At 41.1% G+C, this 15,469-nt stretch overlaps 1 protein-coding gene across 9 annotated transcripts in view; it reads right to left on the bottom strand.

Moving 5' to 3' along the window:
- Window positions 1-64: 64 nt before the first annotated feature.
- The window catches only part of MRTFB (myocardin related transcription factor B), a 95,550-nt gene continuing 80,145 nt past the window's right edge, over window positions 65-15,469 (bottom strand). For all 9 annotated transcript variants that reach the window (XM_083584925.1, XM_083584929.1, XM_083584928.1 and 6 more), the window contains 8 exons: window positions 13,412-13,659; window positions 11,627-11,780; window positions 9,273-10,298; window positions 7,462-7,605; window positions 6,231-6,386; window positions 5,278-5,415; window positions 4,256-4,316; window positions 65-3,100 (listed from right to left, as the gene is read on the bottom strand). In XM_083584925.1, coding sequence (XP_083441051.1) covers window positions 2,565-3,100; window positions 4,256-4,316; window positions 5,278-5,415; window positions 6,231-6,386; window positions 7,462-7,605; window positions 9,273-10,298; window positions 11,627-11,780; window positions 13,412-13,659 — 2,463 coding nt within the window. In that variant the 3' untranslated portion in view covers window positions 65-2,564. The remainder of the gene's footprint in view (window positions 3,101-4,255; window positions 4,317-5,277; window positions 5,416-6,230; window positions 6,387-7,461; window positions 7,606-9,272; window positions 10,299-11,626; window positions 11,781-13,411; window positions 13,660-15,469) is intronic.

Here is a 15,469-nt window from a genome sequence, read left to right as displayed (position 1 = left end):
TGGCAGGCAAAGTGGCATAAGAATATTCTCCCAAACATAGGTCCCAGATTAATTTTAATTTTGATTTTTAGTGTGAAGCTACCCTGACATTACTAATATTTTCTACAATGTGAAAGCCCATGTTAACTCTAAACCACACTGTCTAAATTGGCATCTTCACAGTCGTGGCTTTACATGAAAATAAATTGCAAATATGCAATCTCAATGTGAAATTGGCTCAAAATACTGCACATTGAATAAACCAAGCTATGCAGATATGAGTTCACTCGACTGTACTCATTATCAGTGATTCTTGTGTCTGTCAGTTCTAAGGGATTCACAAATTTTGTTTTTTAACAAAACAAGGTCATAAATGCAGGATCAAATGTTATGAGTAATGAACATTAAAATTCTGATAATTTTCTAAAGAAGTCTAAGTATTATGCCGAGATTTTTATGAAAAAGGAACCTTGCTCTGAAAAAGCCTACCCTACTATAAAGATTATTTTCTCATTTGAGTTTCATTGAAGTCCACAACCCTTGTAGAATGGTTGTAGTTTTTCCAATATTTATTCATGGTTAAAAGAGGACAGAGCTTTCTGGAATAAATTTCATGTGAACTCTAACTTTTTTGATGATATATTTCAATATCCAAATAGTTAATTTCTACCAAATGGTGCTGTTCCACTGTTGCCTTAGAAAATGTACTGTGAATACAAGTGGTGCAGCAATAAAACTGCCAGCCGCTGTGCACAGCTAAGCAGGGTCCAGTAGGGTTTCAAATTGGATGGGGGACTGCATGTTGGGATTCCTTCAGTGCAGGGAGTTGGACTAGATGACCCTTGAGGTATCTTCCAACTATACAGCTTTTTGATTCTAGGGCCCTAATCCAGAGACGTTCAAGAACAGTAGATGGCTAGCTGTACTGTAATATCCCTCATTCTTCCTGCCAAACAAATGATCAGCTGCAGATGAGTGACAGAGCACATGCTTTGCATGCAGAAGGTCCCAGGTTCAACCCCTGGCATTTCCAGTTAGACGGCTCAGGCAGCAGGGGATGGGTAACTCCTCTGTGTGACTGTCATTCACGCTGTTACGTGTTAACTTAAAATCTTTCAAAAGTGGAAAATTCAGATATTTTAGAATGAGGCAAACACACACGTTGGTGCATTTCTCACTCACAGTGTTCTTGTAATTTAAATTTTGGACGTAATATAAAAAACAATGCTAGTTCTGAATTTGGATCTGAAAACATTAATTTTTGTTAATTTTGAATGTGTTAAGTCAGCATATGGGCTGGATTCAAAGAATTATGAGGGGAAGGGAAACAGCTTGTAAGAGTGTTCTTGAGAAAGAGCTTGCAAGAGCTCTTCTTATCCAACTACTTTGGATTTAGTTTCATTTTTCTCTAGAAACATTCTAGAACAAAGTGTAAAATATCCCCTTTTACAAATGGAAGAGGTCTTCTGCATATGCAAGGGCACACTTGGATCCAAATTCATGCATTTTAATTGCCCAATAGCTTATGAACACCTAACAAATGAAAGAAAATTGTTGTGCATCTTAATCTGCCTGTATGATATCCTACATAAAATAAGAGAAGTAAAATTGGTTGTAATTATGCAAATAACTATTTGTTGTCAACATATAGAGGGCAAAACACACACCTCACTGCGTTTTTGATGTATGTGGCTCTGCACTTCCTATATTTCTTCTGGGTGAAAATTAAATAAGGCTCTGGCCAAAGAAATCTTAGCTGATTAATCTTGAGTTTTACTTGATTACTTACAACGCAATCCAAACCATGTTTATTCAGAAGTAAGTCTCACTGAATTCAGCGGGATTGATTCCCAATGAAGGATTACAGCCTTACTTAATTAACCTAGTAAATAATCATACATTTGCATATAAGAAAACCAATAGTTGTCAAGACCAAAGCATATATTTCCTTTGTTTTTAATGATGCACAAACATGTTGCAGCAGGCATCATCTTAGAAGAGGCATTTCGTTTGTCACATAATTGGGGAAGGGGAATTCCTAAGATGGTGCTTCCTATGTGCAGAGTTTTTCTAAAAGAACTTCAACTGGGGGGGGGGGATTACTTGTTTTGATGCCCAACTAATCAAAGTCACCATTTCAGTCTAGCCGATTAAAATGACTAAATGTGGTAGCCCTAAAGTATTACCTCAAGACTTTTTAAACTCATGAAGCAGTCCAAATATAGCCAACTTCAATCCTTTCACCAAATCCCATCAGTTTTCTTTAACTTAGCCAGAGCTTTGACAAGGCAGCTAAGCCTGGCTCAGGCTGTCTATAGCAACAGTCAGGTGCAGTTTTATTATGACTTATCCCAGCTACATGAACTAAGATCCAATCTCACTCTCCCCCCTGCCCCTCCCCTCCCCTTAACTGATTGCCAGGGGTGGGGGGAATCATGCTTTTTTGTCTAATATTTTTTTTGTTTTGTTTTTACACCCTAAAGATAATTTTCAAGATTACCCTGAAAACAAGGAAAGTGAAATAATGGACCTATGCTGTAAATGGATCTTTAAAAACCGTGGTCAAGTAGGCTTTGGCTTTTTAGTTAATCCCAGTGCAACTGTAGATCTTGTGGGTCAAGAAAATCTGTTGAAAACATACTTGGGGCAGTTGAGCTGAGAGGAGTTAATCCTGAAGAAGCATTTGGCATGGTAATGTCTAGCCACTCCATGTTGTCTAAATTTGTGTCCGGAAGATCAAGAGATAAACAGGAATTAGAAGCGGTGAATTGAGAATCTGTTGTTTCCATAGGTGACTGCGAGTGATCTAATATGCCAGAGTGGTTAAGGAGGTCATTTTGAAGGTCCTCAATTAGAGAGAAAGACTCTCTGTCCTCACTACTGCTTGCCAGATGAGGCATTCCATTTCCTGAAGGCAGAGTTCCTTCCAAGAGGGCTTCTAGCTGATTCTCCAGACTTACAGAGAAATTGCTTGTTGGTTCTAAGGAGAGAGGAGGGGCCATTTGGACTTGTGGTGGCGGACGAGACACCACTGTGTTCACTGGCATTGTGGTGATATTGGCAGTAACGGGTCTCATTTTGGAAATCAGAGAAGGTTCTTCCTTGGTAGGCAGAGAAATCTCTGCATAAAAGGCAATGAGAGATAAATCAGTAAGATATTTTATTTATTACATATAAAGGAAAAAAAACACCTTACTCACTTTGGTACACCACTCCAGCAATAAATTTATGCTTTTATACAATTAATTTGAAAGCGGTGAATTATTTATACAATTAATTAAGTTATCAAGCTAATGTTTGTACAACTATCAACATGATTAAAGACATGTGCTGCAAAACCTACGTTACCCAAAGGAGTCAAATAGCCACCCCCTTTTTAGAGAGCCTGCTGTCTTCTCATTTCAATCATTCAATGAAGGCCTCATTAAGACTCTTTACAAGACTTTCACAGATTATTGCAATGACTAAAGGGAGAAGATCTCTACTCAACACAGTGGATTCCAAATTGATTAACTGAGCTCATGCTGTAAACCACTCATCGTTAATGAACTGTCAATAACTTTCTGAATTAACTGGTTAAATATTAGGCCACTATCAACCTGATGTAGATAAATGTTATTGCACAGTCAAGTATAATAATAATAATAATTTATTTATTTATACCCCGCCCATCTGGCTGGGTTTCCCCAGCCACTCTGGGCAGCTTCCAACAAAATATTAAAACTACATTACTTTGAGATTACTTTGAGAATGAGCTATCTTTTTATGCTGAATGACAAACATGAAATCCAATAAGAGACACACTTTTTATGAATGTCACTCTCAAGGATGCTCACAGCAAAATCCCTCTTGAGCAGAGATAAGGACGATATGTCCTAAAATTCGTTGTTAGGCTATGTCTTATCCTGCCTAATCACTGGCCATGCTATCTGGGACAGATGAACATCCGGAGGGCCACCGGGCCACCTTCCCTGCTCTATACTAAACAGCAAGAGCAGCAAATTGGAAGGGAAGCTGCCTCTTGGTACCAGTGTCACTATACTTACTAGGACTGTGTAGGAGCAGGCAGGACATCAGCACAAGTGGAGCCAATCTAGCATTCCCACCCCACCCCAAACCTCGCTGTTGCCCTACTCTATCATTGTAAGTAGCAGCAAAGCCAGTGCTGGGCCGTCAAACCCACAGTGCTACCCCTCTCTGCCAGCTGTTCTTGTTAAATCAAAAATAGGGAATAGGAAGCTCTCTCTACCATATGATGCATTTCAATCTGACTCACCTCCGCTTTTAATGAGAATATCAAAGAGGTCATCCATTTGCTGGCTGTGAACACTGGAAATCTGTAACACAGAGAGTTCTTTATTCATTATGTCACACACCTTTCCCTAAATTATGCATGCTCTGCACCATGTAGGGATCACCATGGGGATTGTGCTGCTCTGGATGCCACACACCTTATGTTTCTACCTAAATAAGGATGCTGTTGTGATCCCATTTGCTCTTTCTTAAATGGATTTTATTAATTATTCAAACAAGTTGCAGTGTAGGGAAAAGAAAAATCAATAAAGTAGAATTCAACAAATACAGATCACATAACATTTTTGATCCCAAAGAAGGAATGCATATTTAAGTTAACACAATTTTCCTAGCTAAAGGACAACATTTTGCAGATCTGGGACACTTTCCCAAAGGATTGATCCAACTAAGGCTGCAGTGCTACACACTTACCTGGGAATAAACACTGCTGAATTTAGTTAGGATGATACATATATAAGAATGTGCTGTAGGATCATTAGCCGCTATTCTGCTAAGAATTAAGATAATCACTGTTTCCAGAGAAAGGTGTACTACACAACTGCAGGCATGGGAAGAATGCTCTAATAGGCATAAATCAACACACAGGGTACAGAATACAGAGAAAGCCTTCTCCACTCATTACAGCTACCATGGTGCAGAAGAGCATGATAGTTGTCCCCTTACTTAGATATTATTCAGTCCTAGGTTCATGCTAATGATGTGATCTTGGCTGGATTAGGCTGCTAGCAGACAGCCAATGAAGAATGATGATCAGAGAATATGAGGGCTTTGAAACTTTCAGCCTACTAAAGAGGGGAAGAAAGCCAAAAGGAAGGCAAAACTTTGATAGTGACAGAGTTTTAAAAGTGGGGGGGGGGAGAGATGTGCCTCCCTTAGTCTCCCCATGGCTGCTCCTTATGGAAATATGTACAGAAAGTTGAATGTGATTATTCTGTGTAGAACGGTGAAACATGTCAAGTTGTTGCATTCCTGCATACATCTTACCTCTCGTTGAGAAGCCTGCAAGCTGCGGGTCTGTTTGATGGCTTCTTCATAGCGTGGAGGGTCCTTTGCCTTGGTTACTGAATTGCTGAACAGAGATTGCTGCAAAATGTACTGTTGGGGTTGAGACTGGGAGGCCAGCTGTGTGAAACAATGGCAAACAGTCAGCAAATAATTGTGTCAGCAGAAGGTTCTCAAACAGTGTTTGTAAGAAATCCACATCACCCTCCTTTAAAAACAATAATGTGCTAATTTAGCACCTTGTACGTCATCTCCATTAATCTACTGGAAATGAAAAGTGCACATAAAGAACAACTTCCCTTTATATGGCTGTGCAGTAAGTGTAGCCTACGGCATTTAGGGTTGAATCTGACTAGGTCTCATATAGAGTACACCTGCTGAACACCAGCATTAGTTGTGCCCACTTGTTTCTGAGTAGGATTAACTTTGGAGACAACCCTATCATTTAAATGTGGCCCCATCTGGTTTGGAAGTTGTCTTGAGATTTAAAAGTTCTCAGGTCAAAAAGAGAGGGTGCCTCCTTGTTTTTATCCCATGGTCACAGTGCCTCCAATATGTTACTCTAGCAACCTCCTAGAGCATAGATATTCTAGGGTAGGGGAACAAAGTATAAGCTATTACATCAAGCTGTGTCAAAGGCAGCTGCTATATCGAGAGACCAGAAACCTCCAGCTCCTGCTGTCCTTGAACTTTTTTTCATTCTGACTGGTTATTTTACGTCCTTTGTAACTAAGAAGCAGTGTCTGAGTTTGCTTCCCTGCTAATCCCTCCCGATCTCTTTTCCTTTTGTTTTGCATCTTTTAGATTGTAAGCCTCAAGGCAGGGACTGACATTCCTGGTCTTTGTAAGCTGTTTCAGGAACTTCTTTTTGGCTTAATGGCAAGATAATAAATGATTTAAATAAGTTAGTAACTGAATACATAAAATGAATATACCTTCTGAGGAGCACTGGGTCCATTTTGCACCAAGGGCACCTGGTTCCCTGAGTGAACAGTGGTATTTGCTGTCTGACTAAACAAAGGTTGCTGTAGAGTTGTCACAGACTGATTCTGATAGGAAAATACTGTATTTGGTGAGGTAGGAGGAAATATCTGTAAAAACAAAATGTATGTATTTAAAACTCATGCATGCTATTTTTCTTCAAGAGCATGTTGTACAATAACAATCAAGCAGCTCCTAGTGTGGCCAACAATAACAACATTCAATCTTAAATTGAATAAAATGCTCTAGTGCACAATATCACTGAAGTGGAGAAAGTACAAAGGCCTTCCTTAACAAGGCAGTTGTAGCCAACCTTTGGTGATGCCTGCCAGATGTTCCTGGTCTACAACTCCCATCAGCCTCAGTCAGCAAGATAAATTGTAAGGAAAGATGGGAGCTGTAGTTCAACAACTTCTGAAGGGCCCGATGTTGGCTAGTCCTGTCATGGAGGGATGGTCCTGTGGAGATATAAGTTCAGCAGGGTAGTGGAACACCAAGCAAAGAGTACATTGGGGGCATTTCACACCCTGCTCTATTTGTGTTGGATGTAAGATTGCAGCCATAGGCTTTTTTGTAGTAGCAACGTCCTAGTAGCTTCTCCTGCATACACTTCAGTAAAATGAATGAGGTGTTGTATTGCACGTTTCCTATTAAACAGAAGAAACTCAATGAAGTGCTACCAATGTTTCTCTAATGAACCACAAATGCACACCAACTGGGACAGAAATGTATGTATGGCTTATGTATGAAAATGCTAAGGCAGTTTAGAGAATTACCCATTGCTGTGTGATTTAATTTAGTATAGCAGTTTTCAGAAGACACAATAGCAGGTTGTAGTACATTTCACAATTGATTTTTAAAAAAAAACAACAACCCTGAAATCATTAAGTATTGCTGAGGATACTGTAGCAAAAATGGCAAGATAATTAGAATAATGAAATGGTGTACATCACATTCATCAGTGCAAAATGACTTCCATTCAAGCGTTTTGGTGATAATTATGCTAATATTTTTATATGAGGAAAAATTCTAACCCAAGAATCAGAGAAACGTAATAACAATTTATGAATCCTATTCAATGCTATATCCTACTTTAAGGAATATCATGTACTTTTAGGTAGGAAGCAGAAAAGTAAATAGTTCCACGGACAGTATGCAGTCTATCTGTATTCATAATTCACCAACCTGTCTGTTTTGTGGGGTATGACCAAGCACATGCTGTGGGGAAGCATTTTCTTTGGATGCTGAAGAGTGCATCTGTGGTACTTTCTGGGACAAAGCAGAAGTAGATACTTGTGCCATGGCTGGAATGCCAGACTGTGGCTGGGCCTACAGGAGAAAGAGTATGGCTTGATTTCACAATACAGGACACAGCTGGACTATATGCATAAATAAAGAAACCCAGGGATGTTATAATGAATCTTTAAATGTTTGACATCAAGTCCTCCTGAAGTATCTAAACACAGTGCTAAGGAAGATGGTGGGTTCGCATGTTCACAGCCCATGAGCAGCAAATACTACTTTATGAACAGACAGGTGTTTTGACCACTGTGGCTTCAATTGGCTTGGCTTCTGTGATGTCACAGTGGGCCTTGAAAGCTGTGGAACAGAAAGCTGAAAGGAAAATTAAGAGCTGCATGGTAAATGCAAGAACCACAACAACTCTTGTTAAGTTAAACCTCACTGTCCTGTTCTACATGAGAAAGAGTCATGGTCAGTGTGGCTCTGTAAAGTGGTTTTGCAGCTTTTAGAGGGAAGAAGCAAATGGTGCTTGCTGCTTGTATATGTACTACAGGGGTATGTGTTTGTGTGTGTAATGCAATTATGTATTTCAGTTGCATCCCTCCATCTTGACCTGACACAAGAGACATATCAATATACCTAAAACTGAGCCAAACCACCGGCCCATCTGGTCTGGTACTATCTGTGCTGATAAGTAGCAGCTCTCCAAGGTCTTCTACAAATGCATCTCTCATCCCACTTACTGGAGATCCTTTTAGATTACTTGAAAGGCGCACATCAAACTGGGCATGTGCCCTACCACTGAGCTATGCCTTCTTCCTTAAGATGACTAGAGGCATCTTTTAGAGATAAGGGAAACAATGAGTGAAGCCAAAATTATGCATTTTTTATTACACACTCACTTGAGACGAGCATTTCAAGGTGTGCATGTGATCATTAACCCTGTTCTATAAAAAAATATGGGAAGGAAAGTTGGTCAATCAAAGTCTCTTTGAAATGAATTTTCTACCTGACATCACTGTCTGTTCTAGCGCCAGTCCACCAGGCACTTCTTGAGAAATCCCAAAAAGGTGTGCTGATGCCACTTCCAGTTATACGCATTGCAAGAAAGTGTCTTTTTCTTTCTTTCTCTTTTGAAAATCCCTGAATTTGTATATGTGGCACATTTTATGTCTTGCATTCATCTAGGCACATGAGAATTTCTCTTATTATGTTTTATGGTAAGCTGTTCACAAGAACAACTATTCTTATAGTAATAACAGAATGGATTAATAATACAATTCTGTCAGCCACTGTGTTGAAGCAGCAACTCACAGTAAATCCCCCTTGCACCGGTACCAGAGGCCTAATCCAGAGCTCTAATCCAGTAACTGGTATGACTTTTTAATCCATTTACATTAGATCCTATGGCCAGTGCATGATCCACCTGCAATATACGTTTAAAGCACTATCGTACAGCTTTAAACAGTCATGACTTCCTCCAAAGAATCTTGGGTCTGAGAGTAGTCAGGAGACCCCTATTCCCTTCAGAGAACTACATTTCCCAGAGTTCCGTAGTGAAAGAAAGTGGCTGTTAAACCAATCTGGGAATTGTAGCTCTGTGAGGTGAACAGGGTTCCCCTGACGACCCTCAACATCCATAACAAACCACAATAGATAAAATAGTCACTGAAGTCACATGAAGAAAATTCCCCATGGCTATCAGATTATAAGTGACAATGACAAATAACTCAAAATGGAGGAACCTTTCATACCTGTACCTGGATACTGCCCACAGGTAGTTGCATTGAAGTGGCAGAATTTGGACCCTGGAGAGAGAGTGGCAGTAGCAGCTGTGCTGTTCCTTGTGCAGTAAGTAGAGCTTGAGGCTGGGCAACAACAGCAGTTTGTGGCTGTCTCTGCGAACTTACATAAAACTGAGATATGACATTTTGTGGTTCAGCTTTGGCCAAAGGTACCTCCTGTTTGATAACAATAGCCTTTTTGGCAACTAGGTTCTGGACATCCACTGATGCTGGCTGTCCTAAAGAATGGTTGGCTTCAGATACAGGTTGTTTTGCATCAGAGCAATCTGCTAAAGTGCCTTCCTCTTTGACATCATGACCGATATGCTTCTGATTCAAAGTCAGTGTAATATTAGCTGAGGCTTGGGGTTGCTGCTGCTGAACCCGCTTCTCCACTTCAAGTTGCATTTTCAGCACTTCCACGAGTTTCTGCTCCTGCTCCAGTTTTCGTTTGAGCTCTTCAATCTGCTTCTCTTTTTCTTGAAGCTTACGGTCCTTTTCTGCTGCATCAAGCTCCATGCCGAACATGCTTCCACTGCCGTGACTGTCCTCATTTGTGGTACCTCGAAGAGGAGGTGACGCATTTGGGAACTGTGATGGAGACACCACGGTCATGATTTCCGTCAAAGTATCTGCCATGTTAGTGTCATCCGTGCTGAGACTGGACGGCTCTGAAGGAGACGGGGAAATGGGCAAAGGGGAGTTGATGCATTCCATAGGTGTTGATTTGCCGCCAGTTCCACCAGATGTTGTTTCTGAAGAAAAGCTGGAAACTGAGCTAGCTATTGGCTTGTTTAATGTAGTAACAGGGAATACGGCAGTTATTTCTCCAGGCTGGCTGGTACAATTAGTGGAAGGAGTAACTGCCGCTGTATGACTAGCATTGATAGAATTATTGTTAAGATCCTGATAGGGTTTCAAACGCTCAATAAGATCCATTTTAGTTCCAGACACTGGCAATCCTCTTATCTTGAGCTCCATTTTCAGTTCAGCTACCTGAGTTTTGTTTTGTTTTTAAAGGAAAAAAGAAGCATTTGTGAAAAAGAAGCCAACTAGTATCAGGATAACTCTGACAGATTGCTTTTTTTCTGCACACAGGAGATATTATGACTTATAGGGTGCGTAAAATTACTAAAGACAAGATAAATTAGGGAAGAAAGAAAAGTAAAAGGGGGAAAGGGTGACTTGGGAAAAGCCAAATTGAACACATGTGTCTTAAGAGGTGCTTGAATGAAAAAACAGATCAAGAAGAACATACAGTAGTAAGCTGCTTTATAATGAATGAGACCATTGGTCCATCTAGCTCAGTATCGCCTACATTGACTGGCAGCACCTCTACAGGATTTCAGGCAGGGAGTCTCTCCCAGCCCTACCTGGAGATGCCAGAGACTGTGCCTAGGGCCTCTTGCATACAAAGCTACAGCCCTTCCTCAAGAGAGAAATGTATAAGGTAGAAGGGCTTTCCAGTGATATGGAGCTGGAATGGAAAAGGCACTGGTAGGAACAGTGAGATTAATCTTAGGTTGACATAGAAGACTAGTACCTGCACAGTACGTGTTCTGAGGTGGAGCATGAACTGAAAGGAGCATTTAGAGATAGAATATAGATATAGAGGAGAGAGACCAGGGAGACACGAAACGTTGAAGCGAAGGTGAGAAGTGAGGGGAAACCAATGAAAAGAACAATGTAAAGAAGTAGTAGGACCTGGACAAAGAGTGGAAAAATATTAAACAAGGAGCAACAATGTGCAAGTGAAGTTCCTGGAAGCACAAAGTTTTCATGTTCACTGTGGTGCTTGGTCACCTACCTCCATGTACATTCCCTTCCCTATGTGTGCAGAACTGAAAGCAACATTGCACTTAATGGGCAAGCCCGATGGCACCTTACAAAGTAACCTTTATTATTATTTTTAATATAAGCTGTTGTCAGGTGCAGTCAACTTTGCATGCATGAAGAATTATTAATAGGCAAGCACCTGAATTATAATTTACTACATTTTTTATCCTGTTTTTCTTCCAAGGAGCCTAGTTTAGCCACAGATGCTATCCTTCCTACTCCCACTCCTACACACTTATCTCCACAACCACCCAGAGAGGTAGGTTAGGGTGAGAGGTGGGGACTGGCCCAATGTCACCATGTGAGCTTCATGGCAAAACAGTGAATTGAACCCAGGTCTCTGCAATCCAAGCCTAGTAGCAATGAACAAGGTGAGTAAAGGGAGAAGGGTATGATTTGGGAACATTTGGGGCCCCATGAAAGCACTGCTATCATAAGAAGCAAACAAAAATCACTTTTGAAATGGTCGCATGACACTTTTTTTTTACCTTTAAATCATCCAAGCTAGGAGGCAGGGGCCCAGGTTTTCTGTTGGAAAGATTATTGTTCTGTCTCAGAGTGCTGGCTGCTGCGGAAGATGTGCTATTGCTCAAAGTATTCAGTGGTACATTCCCGGTGTTGCTCTGTTTGTCACTCACTGGCCTTTAAGGAAAAAAGGAATTGAAGCTTTCAACCATTTTCTCTATGACCTCATTGTAATAGGCATTGCCTTGAATGTGAAGTGATTTTCCACTTAACTATGAACTATATATAACTTTAAATACGCTGCACAAGTCAGAGTATACCACTAGAAATGCAAAATGACCAAACCATTTGTTACTTTAAAATATATTTTATTCGGTTCGTGTAACAATAGGGCCTTTGTTTAAAAATGCTGGAGGGAATTTGTATTGAAATAAAGTAGAAATTTGTAAAGCACTTTGTACTGCTTCCTCATTGGCTCAGCTGAAATGTGAATCCAGACAATTCACATTTCACGGGGTGGGCAGTACATGCAAATTGGCCTTGATCTTCCCCGAAAAGGGGAATCTAGCAGTTTCTATCAGGATAATAACTTCAGTAAATATCTCAGAGAAGCAGAAAGCCTATCTTTTGACACTAAAATAGCTATCCTTGAGAATGCTTGCAGTGGCATTTAATACATACTTATACAATACATGTTTAATATGAAATGCTATGTGCATAAGAGACAGACAGCCCTTTGTCTCTGATGGTAAGGGCTGGAAGCCTCATTTCTATGGGTGTTTGCAAAGGCCTGTTGCCTGCAACAGTGCTTGCTCCAGATTAACAGTCACTGCCTACTCTTCGGAAGCATCATCTGGACTAAACAAGATTTGATGTTAATTGCGCCCATGCAATTAGCATACACAGCTTTTTCTCACAATAACAATGGGAAAGACTGAACAGCCTCAGTGCTGTGGGAGATGGGGAAAAGAATTTTAACTCCTCTACCCCTGTCATGGTAAGAACAACAACAAGAACACTGCCTCTTCACAGGTTCAATATGCATTTCCGTGGAAGCTCCTTTTGGCCATAACACAGACAGCAGCTTTCAACAGGCAATTTTATCTGCACTGTAGCAGAGAGAGAGAGAAAGAAAGAGTAATCTCCCCCGTCCTCATAGTCTGAAGGCTGCTACATACATTGCAGAAAGCACACATTATTGTAAACACACAATTAATGCTCCATCTAGTTTAGTCCTTAGTCTGTTTGGATAACGGGATTTGGCACCTCATTTGGGGTGAAGGTCAAGGAGCTGTTCCTATGTGACCAGAACTTTGCTTTATACCATCATGTGTCCACCCTGCCTTTGCTATCCTATATACATCTGATGTGCAAGGCTTTAAATAGTACTGTTGTCCTGGACTGAATTGCTGCAATGTTCTATGGTTGGGGGTTGTTGATGCATCCATTTTTGCCTAGCATAGCAGATCATATGATTGGGCTTTATGTTCTCTCTCTCTCTTTAACCAGACGAAACAAGTTTGGTGTGTGTGTGTGTGGTTTTTTTTAAGAGGATGGCAACCCCTGCCTATCAAACTAGGTTTCCTTTGCTTCAAAAACCTTCAGAAGAAATAGAAGTAAGACAAGTCCTGTGTTCCTCAATTCCCTTGTTTCCAACAGAATTCTTCTGTAGTTCAGAAACCTACTCTCTCCCCAAAACTGACTGCAAGCCCCAAAACACCAAAGCAAGCATAGCAGTTGATATGTCTCCCTATTAAATACCATCCCCTCTCCCACACAGGGGGGAAAACTGACAAAGCTTCACATACTTGAGTGGTGCAGGAAGAATCGTCTGGTAGTTGTAGTGCTGCTGCTGTTGGCTCAGGATCTGCAGTTGCAAAAAAAGCTGTTGTTCTTGCAGCAAGCGAGCATAGTTGGAGTCCATCTGTGGCTCATTCTTCTCACCTTTCTGATCAGGTGGAATGTACTGATGGTACTTCAGTTTCTTCACTCTGGGCTTTGGCTCTTTGCTTTTCTTGCTCCGAGGTTTGTCACTTGGGTTCTTGGGGTGGGGTTGCTATTCATAGATAGACAACATAAACAATGAGTTGAAGCCAAAGGTTCCCTTCTGCTCATGGAAGGGATATTTTACACCATGCAATAGAATGCCATGTAAGAACAGTGCAGCTAAACCCAAAGATGTCATTCTGCATAAGTACACATAGTGATTTCCCTTTTGCTTATGGCTCTTTGTATCCAAAGAAGCCAAGAGCACTTGCTTAGGTTTATATGAAAACCAGTGCTTGTGATTTGTTTCTCTCCAAACAAAAATGAGGAGTGGAGCAGGAGCGATTTTAGCAGTGAACACTAGGATGCTGGCTTGTCCATTCAGTGTTGAATTTAAACAACACTGAATGCAAGTCGGCTTAGCGTGCACTCCCAAAGGTTCCTTTGCAATGGAATTTACAGTTGGCACTGTTTAAATTCAGCACTGAATACAAGCCCCACTGCTTTCCAGTGGGATCGAATATACCAGAACATTAAAGGTAAAGGTAAAGGTACCCCTGCCCGTACGGGCCAGTCTTGCCAGACTCTAGGGTTGTGCGCTCATCTCACTCTATAGGCCGGGAGCCAGCGCTGTCCGCAGACACTTCCGGGTCACGTGGCCAGCGTGACAAGCTGCATCTGGCGAGCCAGCGCAGCACACGGAATGCCGTTTACCTTCCCACTGGTAAGCGGTCCCTATTTATCTACTTGCACCCGGGGGTGCTTTCGAACTGCTAGGTTGGCAGGCGCTGGGACCAAACGACGGGAGCGCACCCCGCCACGGGGATTTGAACCGCCGACCATGCGATCAGCAAGTCCTAGGCGCTGAGGTTTTACCCACAGCGCCACCCGCGTCCCACCAGAACATTAAAGGTTGTCTAATTCAGAGAACTGTACAGAGCAGGGGTGGGGAGCTTGTCCCCTTTTGGAGGTTGCAGAACTGTAAGTCCCATCATTTCCAGCTATTAGCTGTGCTAGCTAGGGCTGGTGGGAGATCAACAGAATCCAGAGGTTGACAGGTTCTCCATCCTTAGCACAATAGATAGGCAGAAGGATAGGCAAAGGGATTTAGGGGTTCATAACAGTCATTGTGCATGTTGTGCTTCTCTTCTTGCATTATTTGCTGTGATTCTCTTGTTGCATTGTTTCTATTTAGATACCAATGACAGATACTGCATCGACTGTACGAGAGTAAAGCTAGAAAAAGTTCAGAAAGGGCAATGAAAATGAGGGTGGAGAAACTTCCCTATGAGGAAAGGTTACAATATCTGGGACTTCTTAGTTGAAAGAAAAGGTGAGTAAGGGGTCATTAGGATAGAGATGTATATTATGCATGATTTGGAGAAAATAGGTTTCCCTCTCTCAAATGGTGATGGCCATGAACGTGGCTGGTTTTAAAAGAGAATTAGACACGTTCTTATGCTATATAGAGATGCATCACCTTGGCTGGTTTTCATGAACCTCTGAAGGATGCTTCAAATGTGTCAATTACCAATTTGAATGTGCAGACTGTCCTCCTAGTCTGTAATAATTTGTAGCTTTGGAACAAATAATCATGAATGAATGAGAACAGAAAGCAAATGTAACAGTCAACTTTTTTTTTTGTTGGGCTGCAGGCCATGTTTATAAACAAAAACGGCAGATCACAGTCCAGTATTATAGTTACAGGAACTTTATTAAGGAAATTCTTCACAACCACTGCAACAAACTGACTTGGCTTCAATCAAGAATTAAAAAACAACTATAGCACAGATTCACTAATCAAAAACACTAGTCTCCTATTTATGCTAACCATATCCAAATGTCCCCTCCCCAAGTCTTCCACATTTGAAACCATATGT

Source organism: Podarcis filfolensis (assembly GCF_964270895.1).
Source record: "Podarcis filfolensis genome assembly, chromosome: 14".
Taxonomy (NCBI): Eukaryota; Metazoa; Chordata; class Lepidosauria; order Squamata; family Lacertidae; genus Podarcis; species Podarcis filfolensis.
Note: the sequence above shows the minus strand (reverse complement) of the source record. Positions and strands in the feature narration are given on the sequence as shown.